This window comes from Canis aureus, chromosome 5, assembly GCF_053574225.1.
Source record: "Canis aureus isolate CA01 chromosome 5, VMU_Caureus_v.1.0, whole genome shotgun sequence".
NCBI classification, from domain to species: domain Eukaryota; kingdom Metazoa; phylum Chordata; class Mammalia; order Carnivora; family Canidae; genus Canis; species Canis aureus.
The window spans coordinates 14200442-14217363 of NC_135615.1; the positions used below are offsets into that span (position 1 = coordinate 14200442).

The 16922-nt window shown below is 33.9% G+C and overlaps 1 protein-coding gene across 1 annotated transcript in view; it reads left to right on the plus strand.

Annotated features, from left to right (window-relative positions):
- Positions 1 to 16463, plus strand: part of KIF5B (kinesin family member 5B) — a 44955-nt gene extending 28492 nt beyond the window's left edge. Inside the window, exons 16-26 of the mRNA XM_077896890.1 lie at positions 3666 to 3854; positions 4428 to 4545; positions 5066 to 5131; positions 5227 to 5332; positions 6056 to 6157; positions 7606 to 7666; positions 7778 to 7849; positions 8029 to 8133; positions 9029 to 9245; positions 9775 to 9925; positions 13630 to 16463. Of these exons, the coding sequence (XP_077753016.1) occupies positions 3666 to 3854; positions 4428 to 4545; positions 5066 to 5131; positions 5227 to 5332; positions 6056 to 6157; positions 7606 to 7666; positions 7778 to 7849; positions 8029 to 8133; positions 9029 to 9245; positions 9775 to 9905 (1167 nt within the window). The 3' untranslated portion in view covers positions 9906 to 9925; positions 13630 to 16463. The remainder of the gene's footprint in view (positions 1 to 3665; positions 3855 to 4427; positions 4546 to 5065; positions 5132 to 5226; positions 5333 to 6055; positions 6158 to 7605; positions 7667 to 7777; positions 7850 to 8028; positions 8134 to 9028; positions 9246 to 9774; positions 9926 to 13629) is intronic.
- Positions 16464 to 16922: the final 459 nt, after the last annotated feature.

The window sequence follows — 16922 nt, forward strand, 5'->3', positions numbered from 1 at the left end:
TTATTTATTTATTCATGACACAGAGAGAGACAGAGGCAGAGACACAGGCAGAGGGAGAAGCAGGCTCTAAGCAAGGAGCCTGACATGGGACTCAATCCCAGGTCTCCAAGATCACACCCGGACTGAAGGCGACCCTAAACCGCTGAGCCACCGGGGCTGCCCTATCTATCTTCTTTTTAATTTTTTTTATTTATTTATGATAGTCACAGAGAGAGAAAGAGAGGCAGAGACACAGGCAGAGAGAAGCAGGCTCCATGCACCGGGAGCCCGACGTGGGAATCGATCCTGGTTCTCCAGGATCGCGCCTTAGGCCAAAGGCAGGCGCCAAACCGCTGCGCCACCCAGGGATCCCCCTATCTATCTTCTTTATTAAAGCTTAGTTAGGTAATAATGAGAACAAACTTATACTTGGCTTTTTTTTTTTTTTTTTTTTAAGATTTTATTTATTCATCAGAGACACACATACACAGAGGCAGAGACATAGGCAGAGGGAGAAGCAGGCTCCCTGCAGGAACCCTGATGGGGGACTCGATCCCAGGACCCCGGGATTATGACCTGAGCCAAAGGCAAATGCTCAACCACTGAGCCACCCAGGTTGCCCCTATACTAGGATTTATAGTTGACAGTCTACAAAGAATGAGAAGCCCAGTTTAACAAGATATGAAATCAAAGTTTTCAATACAGAGCATGCATTCCTTCTGTCACTTATTCAAAGCTGCTGTGTGTTGATGGCAGCAAGGATTCATTTTCCTTATACATCATTTCTTAATGTTGGCTCATGCCATTGAGACAAAGGAAAAATGTTAAATACTGGGTGACTCGACCTGTTCTCTCTTCAGTCTCTTCTCTCTTCAGAATGTTCCATCTGTACATTCTGCCCTATTCTGTTGAGAGTAAACTAATATGATAGATCTGTGTGGGGTTTTCTTTGGGGGATGGAAAAGTAAATTTACTTCATAGCATTAAACACTAAAGAGGTGTTCAAAATTTACTCTGTAGATTTGCACTTTCTTTTTAGAAAAATCTTTTCCATTTTATGTTCAACTAGCCTTAATTTAAGTGAAAAAGTGGTAAAGATAGAGAAAAGAGTAGAAATGGCTTATGCTTATGTTCAGTGGCAAGAACCAGTGATAGAATGCAGGTTCCTTGACTCTTATTACTGCTTTTTTCACTTTACCGTTAGAGCGTTTTGAGAACAAATCGGCCTTACAAATAGGTTTAAAAACAAAACAAAACAAAACACCAAAACTGGATTCTCGATATTTTTTCATTTGTATGTAATTCTTTCCTCTTAACATCATCATTAAGCACTGCTTGAGTTTTATTAACTTTGTTTTTTTTTTTTTACATTATGGTTCACTCTGTATTGTATGATTTCATGCATTTTGACAATTGCATTTATATAGATCCACCCTTACAGTATAGTTACATATCTAAAACAGTTTCATCTCTGTTTAAATAAATAAAATAAGATTTTATTTATTCATGAGAGACAGAGAGAGAGAGAGAGAGGCAGAATCACAGGCAAAGAGAGCCCGATGCAGGACTTGATCCTGGGACTCTAGGATCACACCCTGGGCTGAAGGAAGGCACCAAACTGCTGAGCCACCCAGAATCCCTAAAAAATCCTTCTTGCTTTTTGTTCTGTTCATCCCTCTCCCCTGAACAGCAGCCATGGTCTTTTGAATATTTGTATAGTTTTGCCTTTTCCAAAATATCATATAGTTGGAATCATATAGTGTATGTCCTTTTCAAACTGGCTTCTTTTTCTTAGCAACATTTAAGTCATTTTGTGACTTGATTGCTCTTTTTTTTTTTTTTTTTCCCCACCAAATACTCTACTGTATAGATGTACCAGTTTATCTGTTCATCTATCAAGGACCATCTTGGTTCCTTACAATCTTTGGCAATTATACATAAAGCCACTGTAAACATTCATGGGCGAATTTTCTTGTGGACATAACTTTTCAATTCAGTTAGTGGAAAAATACTTAGGAGCATGATTGCTAGGTCATATGTTAAGAGTTAGCTTTGTAAGAAACCCCCCAAGGTGGCTATAGCACTTTGTATTCCAACAATCTAACAATGTTACTCCACATCCTCACAAGTATTTGATGTCATCAGTTTTGTTTTTGTTTTTTTTGTTTTTTTTGTTTTTTTTGGTTTGAGTTGTATAGCATTGTCTCATTTTAATTTGCAGTGGGTTTTTCTTATCTAGAGTTTTAAAGAATTCTTTGTTTTAGGTAGCATCCTTTATCAGATACATGTTTTACAAGTATTCCAATTTGTGGCCTATCTTATCATTCTCAACATTGTACTTGTACAGAGCAGAGGTCTTTAAATTTTAATGAAGTTCAACTTACAGATTTTTTCTCTCAGCATTGTGTTTTTGGCATTGTATCTAAAAACTCATGATCAAACACAAGGTCACCTAGATTTTCTCCTTTATTTTGGAGGTTGTTGGTTTTATATTTACATTTAGATCTATGATTCATTTGAAGTTCATTTTTCTGCAAGGTAGAAGGTCTGTCAAGCTTCATTATTTTACTTGTGGATAGATAGTTTTTCTATTACAGCTTATTGAAAAAACTATCTTTATCCATTGAATTGCCTTTGCCCTCTTGTCAGAGGTCAGTTGTCTGTGTATGTGTCTGTACCTGGGCTCTCTGTTCTGTTCCAGTTACCTGTCTGTTCTTTTGCCAGTATCACACCATCTTGATTACTGTAGCTTTAGAGAAAGTCTTGAAGTCTCTGACTTTGTTGTTGCTTAGTAGTGTTTGGCTATTTAAAGTCTTTTGCCTCTCCATTTAAACTTTAGAGTCAGTTTTGTTGATATCCATAAAATAAATTTGCAGGGATTTTAATTAAGATTATATTTAAATTTGTAGATCACGTTGGGAAGAACTGAGATCTTAATATGGAGTCTTTCTATTCATGCATGTAGAATATCTCCCGTTTATTTAGTTCTTCATTGGTTTGTCATATTGATTTTATACCTACTTTATTACATTTATGACTAAGTATTTCTTTTTTCTTTTCATTCTAATGTCCGTACCATTGGGTTTTAAATTTCACTTTCCCTTGTTTGTTGCTGGGATATAGGACAGTTACTTTTTTATGTTAATCTTAAATTCTGCAGTGTTAACTTTGATGGCTTATTCTAGGAGTTTGTTTGCTTAAACAATCGTATCTTCTGCAAACAAAGACAGTCTTATTTCTTCTCAAGCTCCCCTTAATTTTGACACTGAATATTGTACTGGAATTTTGTAATGAAATCCATGAAACTTACGGAATGTACAGTCACCATGATATTTTTCCTTGTCAAGCTTGAAAGTTGTCCTTTCCCTCTCCCTAAACATTATTTAAGTTTAAACTGAGCTTGCATATGATTAGCTTGCATATGAAGAGAAAATCCAGAAATTGAAAGAGGCAGATGCCATCAGTTTTGCTTTTGTTTAGGCTGCATTTGTTTCCCTTGTAAACATGTATTCAAGTTTTAGAAAATAAGAAAAGCAAAAATTAAGTTTTATTAAAAATAATGTTTAATGAAAGAATACTCCATACTTTTTATGAATATCAAGTAATATTTATTTGTTTAAAAGATGCCAGTAACCACAAACTGGGCATTTTTGTTTTTAACTTTTTATTTTACTTTTTTCTTATAGCAACCTGAGGGAACTGGCATGATAGACGAAGAGTTCACTGTTGCAAGGCTCTACATTAGCAAAATGAAGTCAGAAGTAAAAACAATGGTAAAACGCTGCAAACAGTTAGAAAGCACACAAACTGAGAGCAACAAAAAAATGGAAGAAAATGAAAAGGAGTTAGCAGCATGCCAGCTTCGTATCTCTCAAGTATGTGTTACAGAACAAAGTTCCTTTGTTGTTTGAATAGCCATGTGTAAATTGTAAAAATTTTAAGAGAAATGACTTTTCTATATGTTATTTTGGGTAACAATAAAAAGGTTAGTTGATCTAAAAAAGTTAATTTTCCTACTTTGTGCAATGAGATGAATGAATTTAACTGGGTTATATTTACTTAAAATGTTACATGTAGAAATTTACTTAGAAAGATGACTGATTTGGCTATTAAAAATCTAGATGAATTCTAGGGTAGACAAGTGCAGGACCAGTTTTCTGGCTTTGGCAACTGAATGGATGAGGCCATTCACCAAGGTAGGAGTTGTAGTAGAGAAAGAAAGAAACATTAGAATAGTAAGAATACATCATACTTCAGCCTTCATTACCTTAGTTTTGCAAGTGTTACAAGCTATACAGTGGATTGTTTCATTAATCAAATACTTTATCATTGTATTATTATATATTTAAATATATAGAGAAAACTTGCTTACTTTCAAGTTATCCTTAACAATAAAATTTGTGCATGAGTTATTTTTGTACTTCATATTAATATGTTTTTCCCAAAAGCATGAAGCCAAAATCAAATCATTGACTGAATACCTTCAAAATGTGGAACAAAAGAAAAGACAGCTAGAGGAATCTGTCGATTCCCTCAGTGAAGAGTTAGTCCAGCTTCGAGCACAAGGTATTAGCTTTTGAATTTTTGAGTTCTACCTATATTAATTCTTTTAGTATAATTGTAGTAAACTTATATTCACACTGATAGAGAATAAGAATATGGATAACTTAGAATGTAAACAAATAATACATTTTAACGTTGGCTTTGAAACCCACTTTTCAAATTGTGTTTGAATATTGAAGTGGCCAATCTAGGAATTTCCCACAAAGTTATCAGGGGGTGTGTGCATGTGTGTATAAATCTTAACATAGGGGATGTAGAAAGCTATTTTAGTCCCTACCATGCCCTAACGCATCTGTTCCAGGATTAGGCAAAGAAAATAAAGGCAACCATAATAGCAATACAAAGGATATAGCTATATTATTAGTCAACATGAGCTGAGAGCAAGATTTACTATGTAGCATTTAGATAATTTAAAGTCAAGTACTATTAAGAAACAGATCCCTCATAAAACCTATTTGCTCCTTGGTTTATTGGAAGAACGTTAAGGCTTATTTCTTCTGTTTTTTTCTCTCTACCCAAACAGAGAAAGTGCATGAAATGGAAAAGGAGCACTTAAATAAGGTTCAGACTGCAAATGAAGTTAAGGCAAGTTTCATGTAACATTGGCTACTAATGACTTAAGCCCATTATTCTTAATCTTGGTTACTTGACTTAAATCCTTTTCCCCCCAATAACTTTAGCAAGCGGTTGAACAGCAGATCCAAAGCCACAGAGAAACACATCAAAAACAAATAAGTAGTTTGAGAGATGAAGTTGAGGCAAAAGAAAAACTTATCACTGATCTTCAAGAGTAAGTATACTTTTTCTTCACTCTTAAGTTATTAGAAGCTAATTCAGAAAGATTGACTATTTAATAAGAAGAAATAATAGATTACTGACAGATAATATATTCTTACTAGAAACATGCATTTTTTCATTGAAATTACTATTTTGACTTGAACGTAAAGAATCTTTTCATTTATTAGCAAAACCTCTAAGTTCCAGATGAAATTTTTAAAGTTAATTTCCTTTTTAGAAATTTCTTAACAGAGAAAAACATTACTAGAAATTAATGGAGTTTAAAAGGTTGAGATTTTTTTAAAGCTTTTATTTTAATTCGAGAATTTTTTATTTTTTTAATATTTGTCTTAGTTTTTCTGAAAGACTTTCGCAATTTCCATAGCCATATGCATACATAGCCTAGAATTTATAGAAATTGGAGGTCTATAACTAATCATGATTTGAGTAGGAACCAGAGGAGAGTAACAAAAAATGATGACAAATTGTGGTATATGGGTCTTAATACCTTAATGATACAGAATGAGATTCATGGTTTCAAACCAAAATATGAAAAACACTATATATAACCAGAAGTAGTCAGATCTTCTTCCTTTCTTTTATCCCCTTATGGGGATAGGATAACAAGTCATCCTCAGTATTTCAGTAGTGAAATTACAGAATTTAAGGATCTGAAAAAATTTTAATGGTGCCATTCAGAAAATGACATTGATACTATGTTTTTTTCTTTTGTCAGCCAAAACCAGAAAATGATGTTAGAGCAGGAACGTCTGAGAGTAGAGCATGAGAAGTTGAAAGCTACAGATCAGGAAAAGAGCAGAAAACTACATGAACTTACGTGAGTAAATGTTTTAATTCAAGTTTAAAAATAAAAATTAAAGGTGCCTGGGTGGCTTCAGTTAGTTGAATATCTGCCTTCAGCTGAGGTCATGATTCCAGGGTCCTGGGATTGAGCCCCACATTAGGCTTCTTACTCAGCAGGGAGCCTGCTTCTCCCTCTCTCTGTCTCGTGCTGCTGCTTGTGCGTGCATGTGTGCGCACTGTCTCTCTCAAATAAAATCTAAAATAAAAGTAAAAACTGGGACGCCTGGGTGGCTCAGCGGTTTAGCGTCTGCCTTTGGCTCAGGGTGTGATCCTGGAGACCTGGGATCGAATCCCACGTCTGGCTCCCCGCATGGAGCCTGCTTCTCCCTCTGCCTGTGTCTCTGCCTCTCTCTCTCTCTCTCTCATGAATAAATAAATTAAAATAAAAACTAGAGGATTACAGGCATTGCTCTTGGTTGTATTCAGTAGACGTATTTTTAAGTTTGTATAGGCTGAAGTGTATTTTTCTTAAGCCTTCTGAGTTGATTTAATATATACCTTAAAATTTGCAATATATTGTACTTTAACAAAAGCAGGATCCTGTATTTTTTACTGATGGTTGAGATTCAGATTTCTGTGTATTAACCTGCTTGCTATTTCTGTGCCACCATAATATTTCAAGATTCACTATAAAAATATACTTTAAATGACACTAAGTTATTTAGAAGGTTTTGGGATCTGCCATACAGACTGACTTTTTTGTCACCTTTGATCTTGGATAAAAGAACATTATTGTTCCAGCCTTGTCTTTTGAACAGAAACTTTCAACCATTTACTTTTCCTAACGTGCTGACAGTTTAGTCAGTACTCAGTTTTCTAGAATCTGAGCAGGTAGAAAACTCATGATTATAAGTTTTCACATCGTGAATTTATGAGTTATGATTTAAAAAAATTTTTTTTAAAGATTTTTAGTTTATTCATGAGAGACACAGGCAGAGGGAGAAGCAGGCTCCCCATGGGGAACCTGATGCGGGACTCAGTCCTAGGACCATGGGATCATGCCCTGACCAGAAGACAGATGCTCAAACACTGAGCCACCCAGGGCGTCCCATGAGATAGGATTTATAAATTAAACTGTTACTATTAGGATGGTCACATGTCAGGATCAGCTTATAGTTGATTTTATACAAACTCTGCTGAATCTGCTGAATACCAAAGTTCTATTTAGAATAATTTTAATTAAAATACGTAAAGTGTTTTAGTCTTCAATAATTTATAATTCTCAGTTAATCAGAATTATTTTGGATAAACAGTAATGTGTCCTGCTATATGGCATATTCTAAGAACCACTTCTTCTTGTTTGAATTTTGCTACATTTTATTCCATCTCATCCACTGCTATAATAGGAGTTTTTTTTCCCTAATAAACTATAGATCTAGAATAAGATTATTAGAATTCAAAATAGATGTATATTCTGTTTAGGGTCATGCAAGATAGACGAGAACAAGCAAGACAAGACTTGAAGGGTTTGGAAGAGACGGTGGTAAGAAAAACTTAAAAATAAATAAGATAGTGGGATGTTGAATGGGTTTCCCCTTGGTTACATTAAATACTTAAAGACTACATTTCAAAAACATTGCTGTTCTTATTTAAGGCCAAAGAACTTCAAACTTTACACAACCTGCGGAAGCTCTTTGTTCAGGACCTGGCCACCAGAGTTAAGAAGGTAATAAAATAATACTGAAGAGGTTAGTTACATAAATGGTGCTTACTATGTTTAATTGCTTATATCTGTAGTAGAAGTAATTTTACATTGTCACAATGATTTTTGTGTAGTTAAGGTTAGATTTTTTTTTTTTTAATCTTTAAATGTTTTCTTAGTATTTATTGACTTTCTTTTCTTAGAGTGCCGAGATTGATTCTGATGACACTGGAGGCAGCGCTGCTCAAAAGCAGAAGATCTCTTTTCTTGAAAATAACCTTGAACAACTCACAAAAGTGCACAAACAGGTAATAAAGAGTCTATTTTATGGTAGCTGCAACATTGTAAGACAAAAAATTGAGGAATAGCAAGTGTTTGAAGATTTCAGAGGCCTAAGGATTTTTCATACCTGAGCCGTTGTATTAATTATATAAATAAATCACTAGCAGTTTTTAGGACAGTTAATATTTTAACAACCCTTTTATCAAGAAGTCAATGAAAATGGGTGTTATTATTTATTTCTCCTAGGATTTCCGGTTTGTCAGTTTTTCTCATTTTTTTATTCATGGTGATTTTTAAATCTTCAGTAGATAGGACTTTGCAGTTAAAGTACAATCTTTTTTCTTTTGTCATTCATTGCCCCAGAATGTGTATTTGTATGAAATGTATAAAATAACGAGGCAGTTTGTTTTTTTAAAAAATTGTGCTTACTGTGTGGATCTTTGTTTTTGTTGTTTTGCTTTTTTGTGGCTTGATACATGATTTGATTATTTTTAATGTTTCTCAGCATATTCAGTTGTACATCTTTTGTAATTGTAAATACGATGTTTGCACTAGAGTAAAGGGAATTTTAGGCCTTTTTGCTTTCTAGACTTATTTTAACACTTAAAATGATACTTACCAGTTAGTACCTTACTGAAGAGATCTAACACTGTGTTATAGCTTATTGTCATTGCCTAATGGAGAGACCAAATAATCTTCGCCTAGACCCCCCAAAAATTGAGGGAAATTATATCTTTGTGAGAAACATATATGGATGTATGTACTCTTTGCATGTTGCTGCCTAAGTTAAATTCGCTAAATGGTAAATGTTAATATTAAATGTAGTTTTACTTTTTTACTAAAGAGAAATTATGAAATGTTGATATTTTTTCAAATCATCCTGTTAAAGCTAAAATCCTTATTGTCTTAATGTACCTTTAGTTGGTACGTGATAATGCAGATCTTCGCTGTGAACTTCCTAAGTTGGAAAAGCGACTTAGAGCTACTGCTGAAAGAGTGAAAGCTTTGGAGTCAGCACTGAAGGAAGCCAAAGAAAATGCATCTCGTGATCGCAAACGCTATCAGCAAGAAGTAGATCGTATAAAGGAAGCAGTCAGGTCAAAGAATATGGCCAGAAGAGGACATTCTGCACAAATTGGTTAGTAGAATACCTTAAAACCATTTAAACTTTGCTTGGTTTGAATGTTTTTACTTACTTGAAAACAATCTAATTGGTTGATTATGTGTTGTCAAGTTGGTATTTGTCTTTATTTCTAACTTACCAAAGAGTGGCATTGTTGCGAATAACAAGCAAAATGAGGAATAGCCACATTTACAGGACAAGAAGATAAGTAAGAACTAGACAAGCATGCAAGAGTGATCAGAAGAGGTGAAACTATAGAGATGAGTATTCTTAAAGACTGACTTGCAAGAAAATAAGTTGCCAGGAGTAATATGACATGCTTCAGAATAAATCATTCATACAGGAATAAGGTTTTTAAGAGAATAGGGATTATATAGGTCCTGGAGAAAAAGATACAACAGAAAAGAGAAGACTTAGTAACAGAAAGGCAAAAGGAAAACCACATTTGGGAATTCTTGTGAATCGAGAAGAGACGTCTCCTAAAACATCACTACAATCATGTGTTAAGATTTATCCTAAAGTCACTTTTTGTTCTTCATGTTAGCTAAACCTATTCGTCCTGGGCAACATCCAGCAGCTTCTCCAACTCATCCAAGTGCAATTCGTGGAGGAGGCGCATTTGTCCAGAATAGCCAGCCAGTAGCAGTTCGAGGTGGAGGAGGCAAACAAGTATAATCTTTACACGTTACCCACAGGTTCGTAGTTTATATCTGGCTTTTGAATCATAGTTCTACATGGAAATGTTCAGCCATTGGTTGTTAAATACTACTTTTTTTTTGGATTCTCATATTAACTGGGTTCTTTTTTAATGTATGTGATTATAAAAATAACTTGGCATGATTTCTTTTGGTCTTTTTTCATAGTTCAGATCATACTCTATTTTCAAATTTGTGTTAACATTTGTAAACTAACCTACTGGATTATTTTTCAGAGCTCTTATAGTTAATCTAATAGATATACACCATGGATAATTATTCCCTTTTATTAGACATAGGATTAATTTATGTCAATTTTTTCTCTACTTAATATAAAATGTCTCACATTTCAAATTTCATATATGGAAATTTCAGTTTGGAAAATTTCAAGTGTGAAATATCTTTGTGTCCCCTCACCTTTTAGGTTATTTTTAGATTCCCAGAAGTGAAATTACAAGAAAGCAGAACATTTCTAAGGCTCTTGATACATGTTAATACACTGCTCTCCAGCAAGATTAGGACAGATTGCCTCTTAGACAAGGATACTGTCCATTTTTATTGTATCATTGCCAGCAATTAATATTGATTGATAGTTCTTAAGCTTCTGTTTTAATGGTCCAAAATAAGTATCTCTTTGATTTATTAATAAGAACTTGAATTTTTTTTCAAAAAACTTACCACAAAGTATGAGATATATATCATCCAGAAATACCACCCAATATATTATGTATATCTTTCAGGTGCTTTCTTTGCATATTATGATTTTTAAATTAATCTTAAATTATTGAATACTCTAATAATATACTATTTTAGTACATATGTTTCTTTGTAGCCTGCTTTTTAATTTTTATTTATTTTCTTAAAGATTTATTTATTCATGAGAGACAGAGAAAGAGGCAGAGACATAGGCAGAGGGAGAAACAGGCTCCTCACAAGGAGCCCAATGCAGAACTTGATCTCAGATCCCAGGATCATTCTTTTTTTTTTTTTTTTTTTTTTTCCAGGATCAGTCTTTAAACCAAAAAGGCAGACACTCAACCACTGAGCCACCCAGACGTCCCTAGCCTGCTTGTGTGTTCTGAACATTTTCTTAAGCAGCACAACTAGTTAATTAATAAGCTGCCTAGTATTTCATCATAGAGCAGAAACTCTGGTTTTTGTGGTTTAGAAAAGTCCCAGATACTGTGCTTTGGATACTAAAAATACTAAAATAATTATGATGGTTAACTGTTTCAGACAAATACTAAAGCAAGATGCAAATAAACTGACTTTTTTTACTTTGACATATTGAGTAAGATTGGCTCTAAGTTTGAGTAGAGAATTAAGCAATATTCTGAAGGAATCACATTTCCCAACAATCTAATGAAATTTTTTGTCCACACAGCATAGGATTTTAAAAGAGAGTGACATTGTGAAAAGAATATAGACACTGGAGTTCCATCTAAGTTTGAATCCTAACTTTTCTACCTCCAGCAAGTTACTTTTTTAATATTTAATTTCTTTCTTGTTTTGACTCCTTTTAAATTAAGCATGAAAACAAATTATGTATTTATGGTCTAAAACTAATAATTTCTATAAAACAACTTTTTTTCCATAACCACAATAACAGTATTGTACCTGATATTATAATAATATTTTATCTAATTAGATAATTAGTATTATCTTAATACATACTCAGATTTCTCTAATTTTTCCCTCCCAGTCCTTAACAGCTGGTTTACCTAAAACCAGCGTATAATCCGCAACCACTGTTTACATTCTGTTAGATCTCCTAGTTCTCTTTTAATTTAGAAAAATTCCCCTTTTTAATGACATTGACTTACTGAAGAGACTAGGCCAGTTATCTTGAGCATGTGCTTCCTCTGGATGTATGTTGTGTGGTAGCCTTGTTCCTCTGTTTCCCATATAAGGAAAGCATTTATTAGATGGAGCATATCATTTTTAACAAGACTGTCAAAGTAATAGGTGTTTAATCTTGTGTTACATATAGTAGATAGTTTTCCTGCCAATTAGAGATGGCCTCTGTTTTTCCCCATTTGAAGTAATGGCTTGTTGAGCCCCTTTGTGAAATAAAAGTTACTCTTGAGAATTATACAAGCTAAAATGTTGTTACCTAGGACAGAGCAGGTGTTCAGTAGAGGCAAGCTGTCTTTTCTGGAAGTGTAAGTGAGCAAAGGGATTTTTAAAGCATAAATATAGGTACAGATAAAAGTTTATTCTTTTGGGGTATTGTCCTCACCTCACATTAGAATTCATGTGTGGGGGCACCTGGATGGCTCATTTGGCTAAGCATCCAATTCTTGATTTCAGCTCATTGTCATGATCTCAGGGTCATGAGATCAAGCCCCACATTAGGCTTCATGCTCAGTACAGAGTCAGATTGAAATTCTTTCTCTCCCTCTCCTACTCCCTCCACTTTACTTGTGTGTGCGCTCGCTCTTTCTCTCTCTCTCTCTCAAAATCTAAAAAAAGGGAGGTGGGGATTCATGTGTAACCTTTGAACTCCTATCTCATTTGCAGAGAGGATAGACCAGGGCCTTTTGTTAAATATAACTAAGTTGTAGCATTTCACTGATCCCAGTGTAGTGACAGCTGTTCAGCACATGAGGGAGATAGCTAACCTAGCCAGACTAGGTTTTTAAGACTTGAAGTAATTAACTATAAAAGTATAATTAATTACAGGTTTGTTTCATTGCTGATCCAAAGGATTGTGGTTTTTAGTTTTTAAAGCCTTACATCAGTCAGTCTTAAACCATGATTGAGGAGTATATAAGCCTCATTAGTTATAAGTTGTTGGAAAATTAAATAATATGTAGAGAAATTTTTAAATTATTTTTTAATTATCAAGCAAAACATTTCAAAAACACTGGGTTTGTTTCTGGGAAGATAAAAATGTATGAATAATATTGATTCTTTTAGAACCCAGTTTTATATGGCTGGTCTTCTGGCTTGCATAATACCTTGACAAGTTGAGTTTTCCTAAACACATAGGTAAATAGTTTAATACAAGGTTGCCCCTGGGTAACAAGAGCTGGAATTGCTTATTTCACTGTTACTTTTCTTACTACGTGTACCTCTTATTTATACTATCCCTCTCCCCCTCCCCCACCCCGACTTTTGTTTTTTACAGCTATCAGGAATATAACATTGCTAGATCATGGTCTTTGGCTTAAGAATGTCACTGACTGTTGACTTTCATTTTATTAACCGTCTTTTTTTTTTTTTTTTTTTTAAACAAAATGTAGGGATGCCTGGGTGGCTGAGCAGTTGAGCATCTGCCTTTGGCTCAGGCCGTGATCCTGGAGACTCGGGATCGAGTCCCATGTCGGGCTCCCTTCAGGGAGCCTGCTTCTCCCTCTGCCTGTGTCTCTGCCTCTCTCTCTCTCTCTCTCTCTGGGTCTCATAAATGAATAAAATCTTAAAAAGAAAAATGTAATTCCTACATAGGCTCACTCATAACTCTCTTGGGGAGAATAAAAACAAAGGACTGACGTTTTAAGCATTATACTGTTCATAACTCTACTCAGAAGCTAAATATAAGGAAAAGGGATCAAATCATTTAATATTGGCATCTTTTTAATTTGAGAGAAGTGGCTTAAGCTGTTGGCTAAAGTGTCTCTAAATATATTGGTATATTTGTTTCATTCTCATTATTTCAAACCAGTTTTGTATAAAAATATTTTCTCTGTTTCACCTATTTTCAGGCATTGAAAATAATTGAAGTATGAAGAGGATGTAATATCAAGCAGAGTCATTCAGTGACTATAACCTCTACCCCCTTGAGAATTGTAGAATTATAACTTTTTTTAAATGTATAAATTATACCTGGCCTGTACAGCCGTTTCCTACCCACTCTTCTTGTAAACTCTGCTGCTTCCAAACACAACTAGAGTGCAATTTTGGCGTCTTAGGAGGGGGGAAAATGACAGTTTACAACTGTGGTCCTATTTATTACACAGTTTGTCTTTCGTGTCTTAAATTTAGTCTTCACTGTGCCAAGCTAACTGTACCATATAGGATTGTGCTTTTTGTACTTTTTGTCTGTTTGTGTTTATTTTTTAATCTCAGTTTAAGTTACCTAGCTGCTACTGCATGTTTTTCTTTTCTTAGTAAAATGTCTTCCTTACTTTAGGGAAAATGGAACATTTAGATTAAATCTCTTAAATTTCACCACTTACAACACTACATGCCCACAAATATATCAGGTCAGTACTGTACTTTAAAAATCCCTTGAAATGATTTCAGAGTTAAAATTATTTGTATTGTGTCTAAAGTTTGCTTCTGAAAACTACTGTTTGAGCACTGAAACCTTAAAACTGCATAACGAGGCGTTTGAGACTGAGCACGGCTACTTAATTTTCTTCATGAAATGCCTGTTGCCGAATTATCTTGAATAGAAATATTTTATAATGTCACAAGCAAATCTGTCTAAGAAAGGGTTTGGAGAAGGACTTCCATTTCTCTTCCCAATTCTGTAATCAAAATGGTGTGATGGAATGAAAATACTCTGCTTCATCCTGGTGATCCTGTTAATTAATATAAGAGTTGGACAGATGTTTATTTGTCATCTTAATATGGTGAAATGAATTAAGATACTACAGCATTAAACAGCATTTATATTGTTAGTACTATATTGGTTGATTTAAATTGATAGCCTATGGAAATTGAGAAAAGTGTGGAAGAACTTAACAGTGAACTTAAGAATCTATAGGTGAATTTTGGTCTGAAATCCCTGAGGTGTTTTTAACCTGCTACACTAAGTCATACACTATAATTTATGCTTGTTTAGTCTAGAAATAGCAAATTGCAAGTCACTGATTAATTATCTTCAAAGAAATTTTGTTGGCTATACCCATAATTTTGTAATTCGTACTAGGTGTACCTGTTTTTGCCACTACTTCCTCAGCTGATTAAATGACGTCAAAACTTTATTTTCGAAAGCTCTAAACGTAATTGGGAGATAGATTTCAATATTTGCTTTATCTGTGTGTGGGGTGACTGCACCTATATGAGCAGAAATTTGCAGAGAATGATGATTTAAGGTGATTCAGTAGAGAAAGTTGGAAAGTTCTGTGTTAGGATCTGGCTGGCAGAATTAACTTTTTGAAAAAGTTTTATACACAGATATTTGTATTAAATTTGGAGCCATAGTCAGAAGACTCAGATCATAATTGGCTTATTTTTCTATTTAACTATTGTAATTTCCACTTTTATAATAGTTTTGATTTAAAAGATAAATTTATTTATTTATTTTTTTAACAGTCAAAAATCCTTGCTGTTGCAGTCTGCGACCTTTAAAATGATTGTGTTGCTTTTAGGATTGGTCAAAAAGAAACACTCCAGAAATTGAGATGAAACCTTGGTATGCAGCAAGATTGAAGTAATACAGTTAACTTAAAAAAATAAAAAAAGTGCTATAGCCTATTTATGGGGATAGTTTTCTAAATGGAGAAATACTGGGCTGCATTCACATAGACATTTATATTTTGTTTTCAAAAAAAAGCTTGCTCCTTTGGCAGTATTCTTAAATGAAGCAGAATTTTTTTTCTCTTTTATCTGAATATGGTAGTTTCATTGTAAGATGTATCACGGGTATTGGTGCTGTGTAACAAACAAATGTAATTAGCATGTGGTTCCGAATACACATTGTTAGGGTTTTTTAAATATCGAAATGGTTCTTTTCTATTTATAATTTCAAACTTTCACAAGTGTACAGAGAATTTCATAAATTACTTTTCAGTGAACTGCTCTTTTGCTATGGTAGGTCATTAAACACAGCATTTACTCTTAGAAATGAAAATTTCTGATCCTCTAGAACATTGACGCTTATTTCAATTTGCAGTCATTTTTTTTTTTTTACTATTAACGTTCCTCTGAATGGTATTGATAAATGGTTCAGAAGAGAAACTCAGTGAAATAAAAGTAATATTTATTCATGGTGATCAATTAAATTATTTGCCTAACTTAAGCAAGCTACTGTTCATAACTTTTCCATTTGACATGATGTGACAGAAAAGAATCTGAGTATACCTGTGGAATATGTTGGTTTATTTCCAGTGCTTGAAGATACACTCAAAGCTAATTGGTTTGGGAAGACGCCATATAATTTTTAAGTTAACTGCATGCTGTAAATGTGTTTCATGTTTAAATAAAGTGGAAAAATTTTTTGAAATGTAATAACTTTCTTAAAACTTATTTGATGAAGTATTAGGTTGATTTTATATGACTAAATGGCCTCTTGTCTTGCAGATAGTGACTTAATAAGTTGTTATATTCATGTGTATTTTGTTTCCTGATGTATTGCTTATTCTTTGGACAGTGGGTATTAAATATGTAGGCTGAAAATTAAGAGCCAGAAATGAATCCTCTGTCTCACCTACATTATTTTAGTGTAGCCTCCCTGCTACACGATTCTGTTCACCTGAGCTTGATTGTTATTCACCTTTATAAGAAGTGTTTGTTTTTCAATACTTACTCAGTGGTCCTGAATGGTCATTCAGGCCTAGCTGGAGAAAACTAAAGAAAGATTGTTCATGAATTCTAGTGGTGATTTGGCTTTTTGTTGGGGCAGGGCGGGAGGGTAATCTTAAATTCTTAATTATAGAAATGTTTAATCATATATAAAAGTATGTGATAAATGAAGATTCAAGTACCTACCACTCCATTTCAACAATTAATCAGCTCGTGGCTGATTTGATCTATAACCCCACTTATGTGTCCCCTTCCCCATTATTTTAAAGCAATCCTAGATACCATTTGCATTTTATTCATAAGTATTTCAGCATATATATTAAAATACATGCTCCTTAAAACATACCATTATAAAAAAAAACCATACCATTATCGCACCAAAAAAATTTCAACGTTTATAAACTGAATCAAGATCCAGTTAAAATCCATGTATTACAGTAGTGTCCCCTCCATTTCTTTCTCATTTTTTTCAAATGAGGAAAACAAGTTATTCAACCTGTAGAATCCCAATTTTTTCTGATTGCAT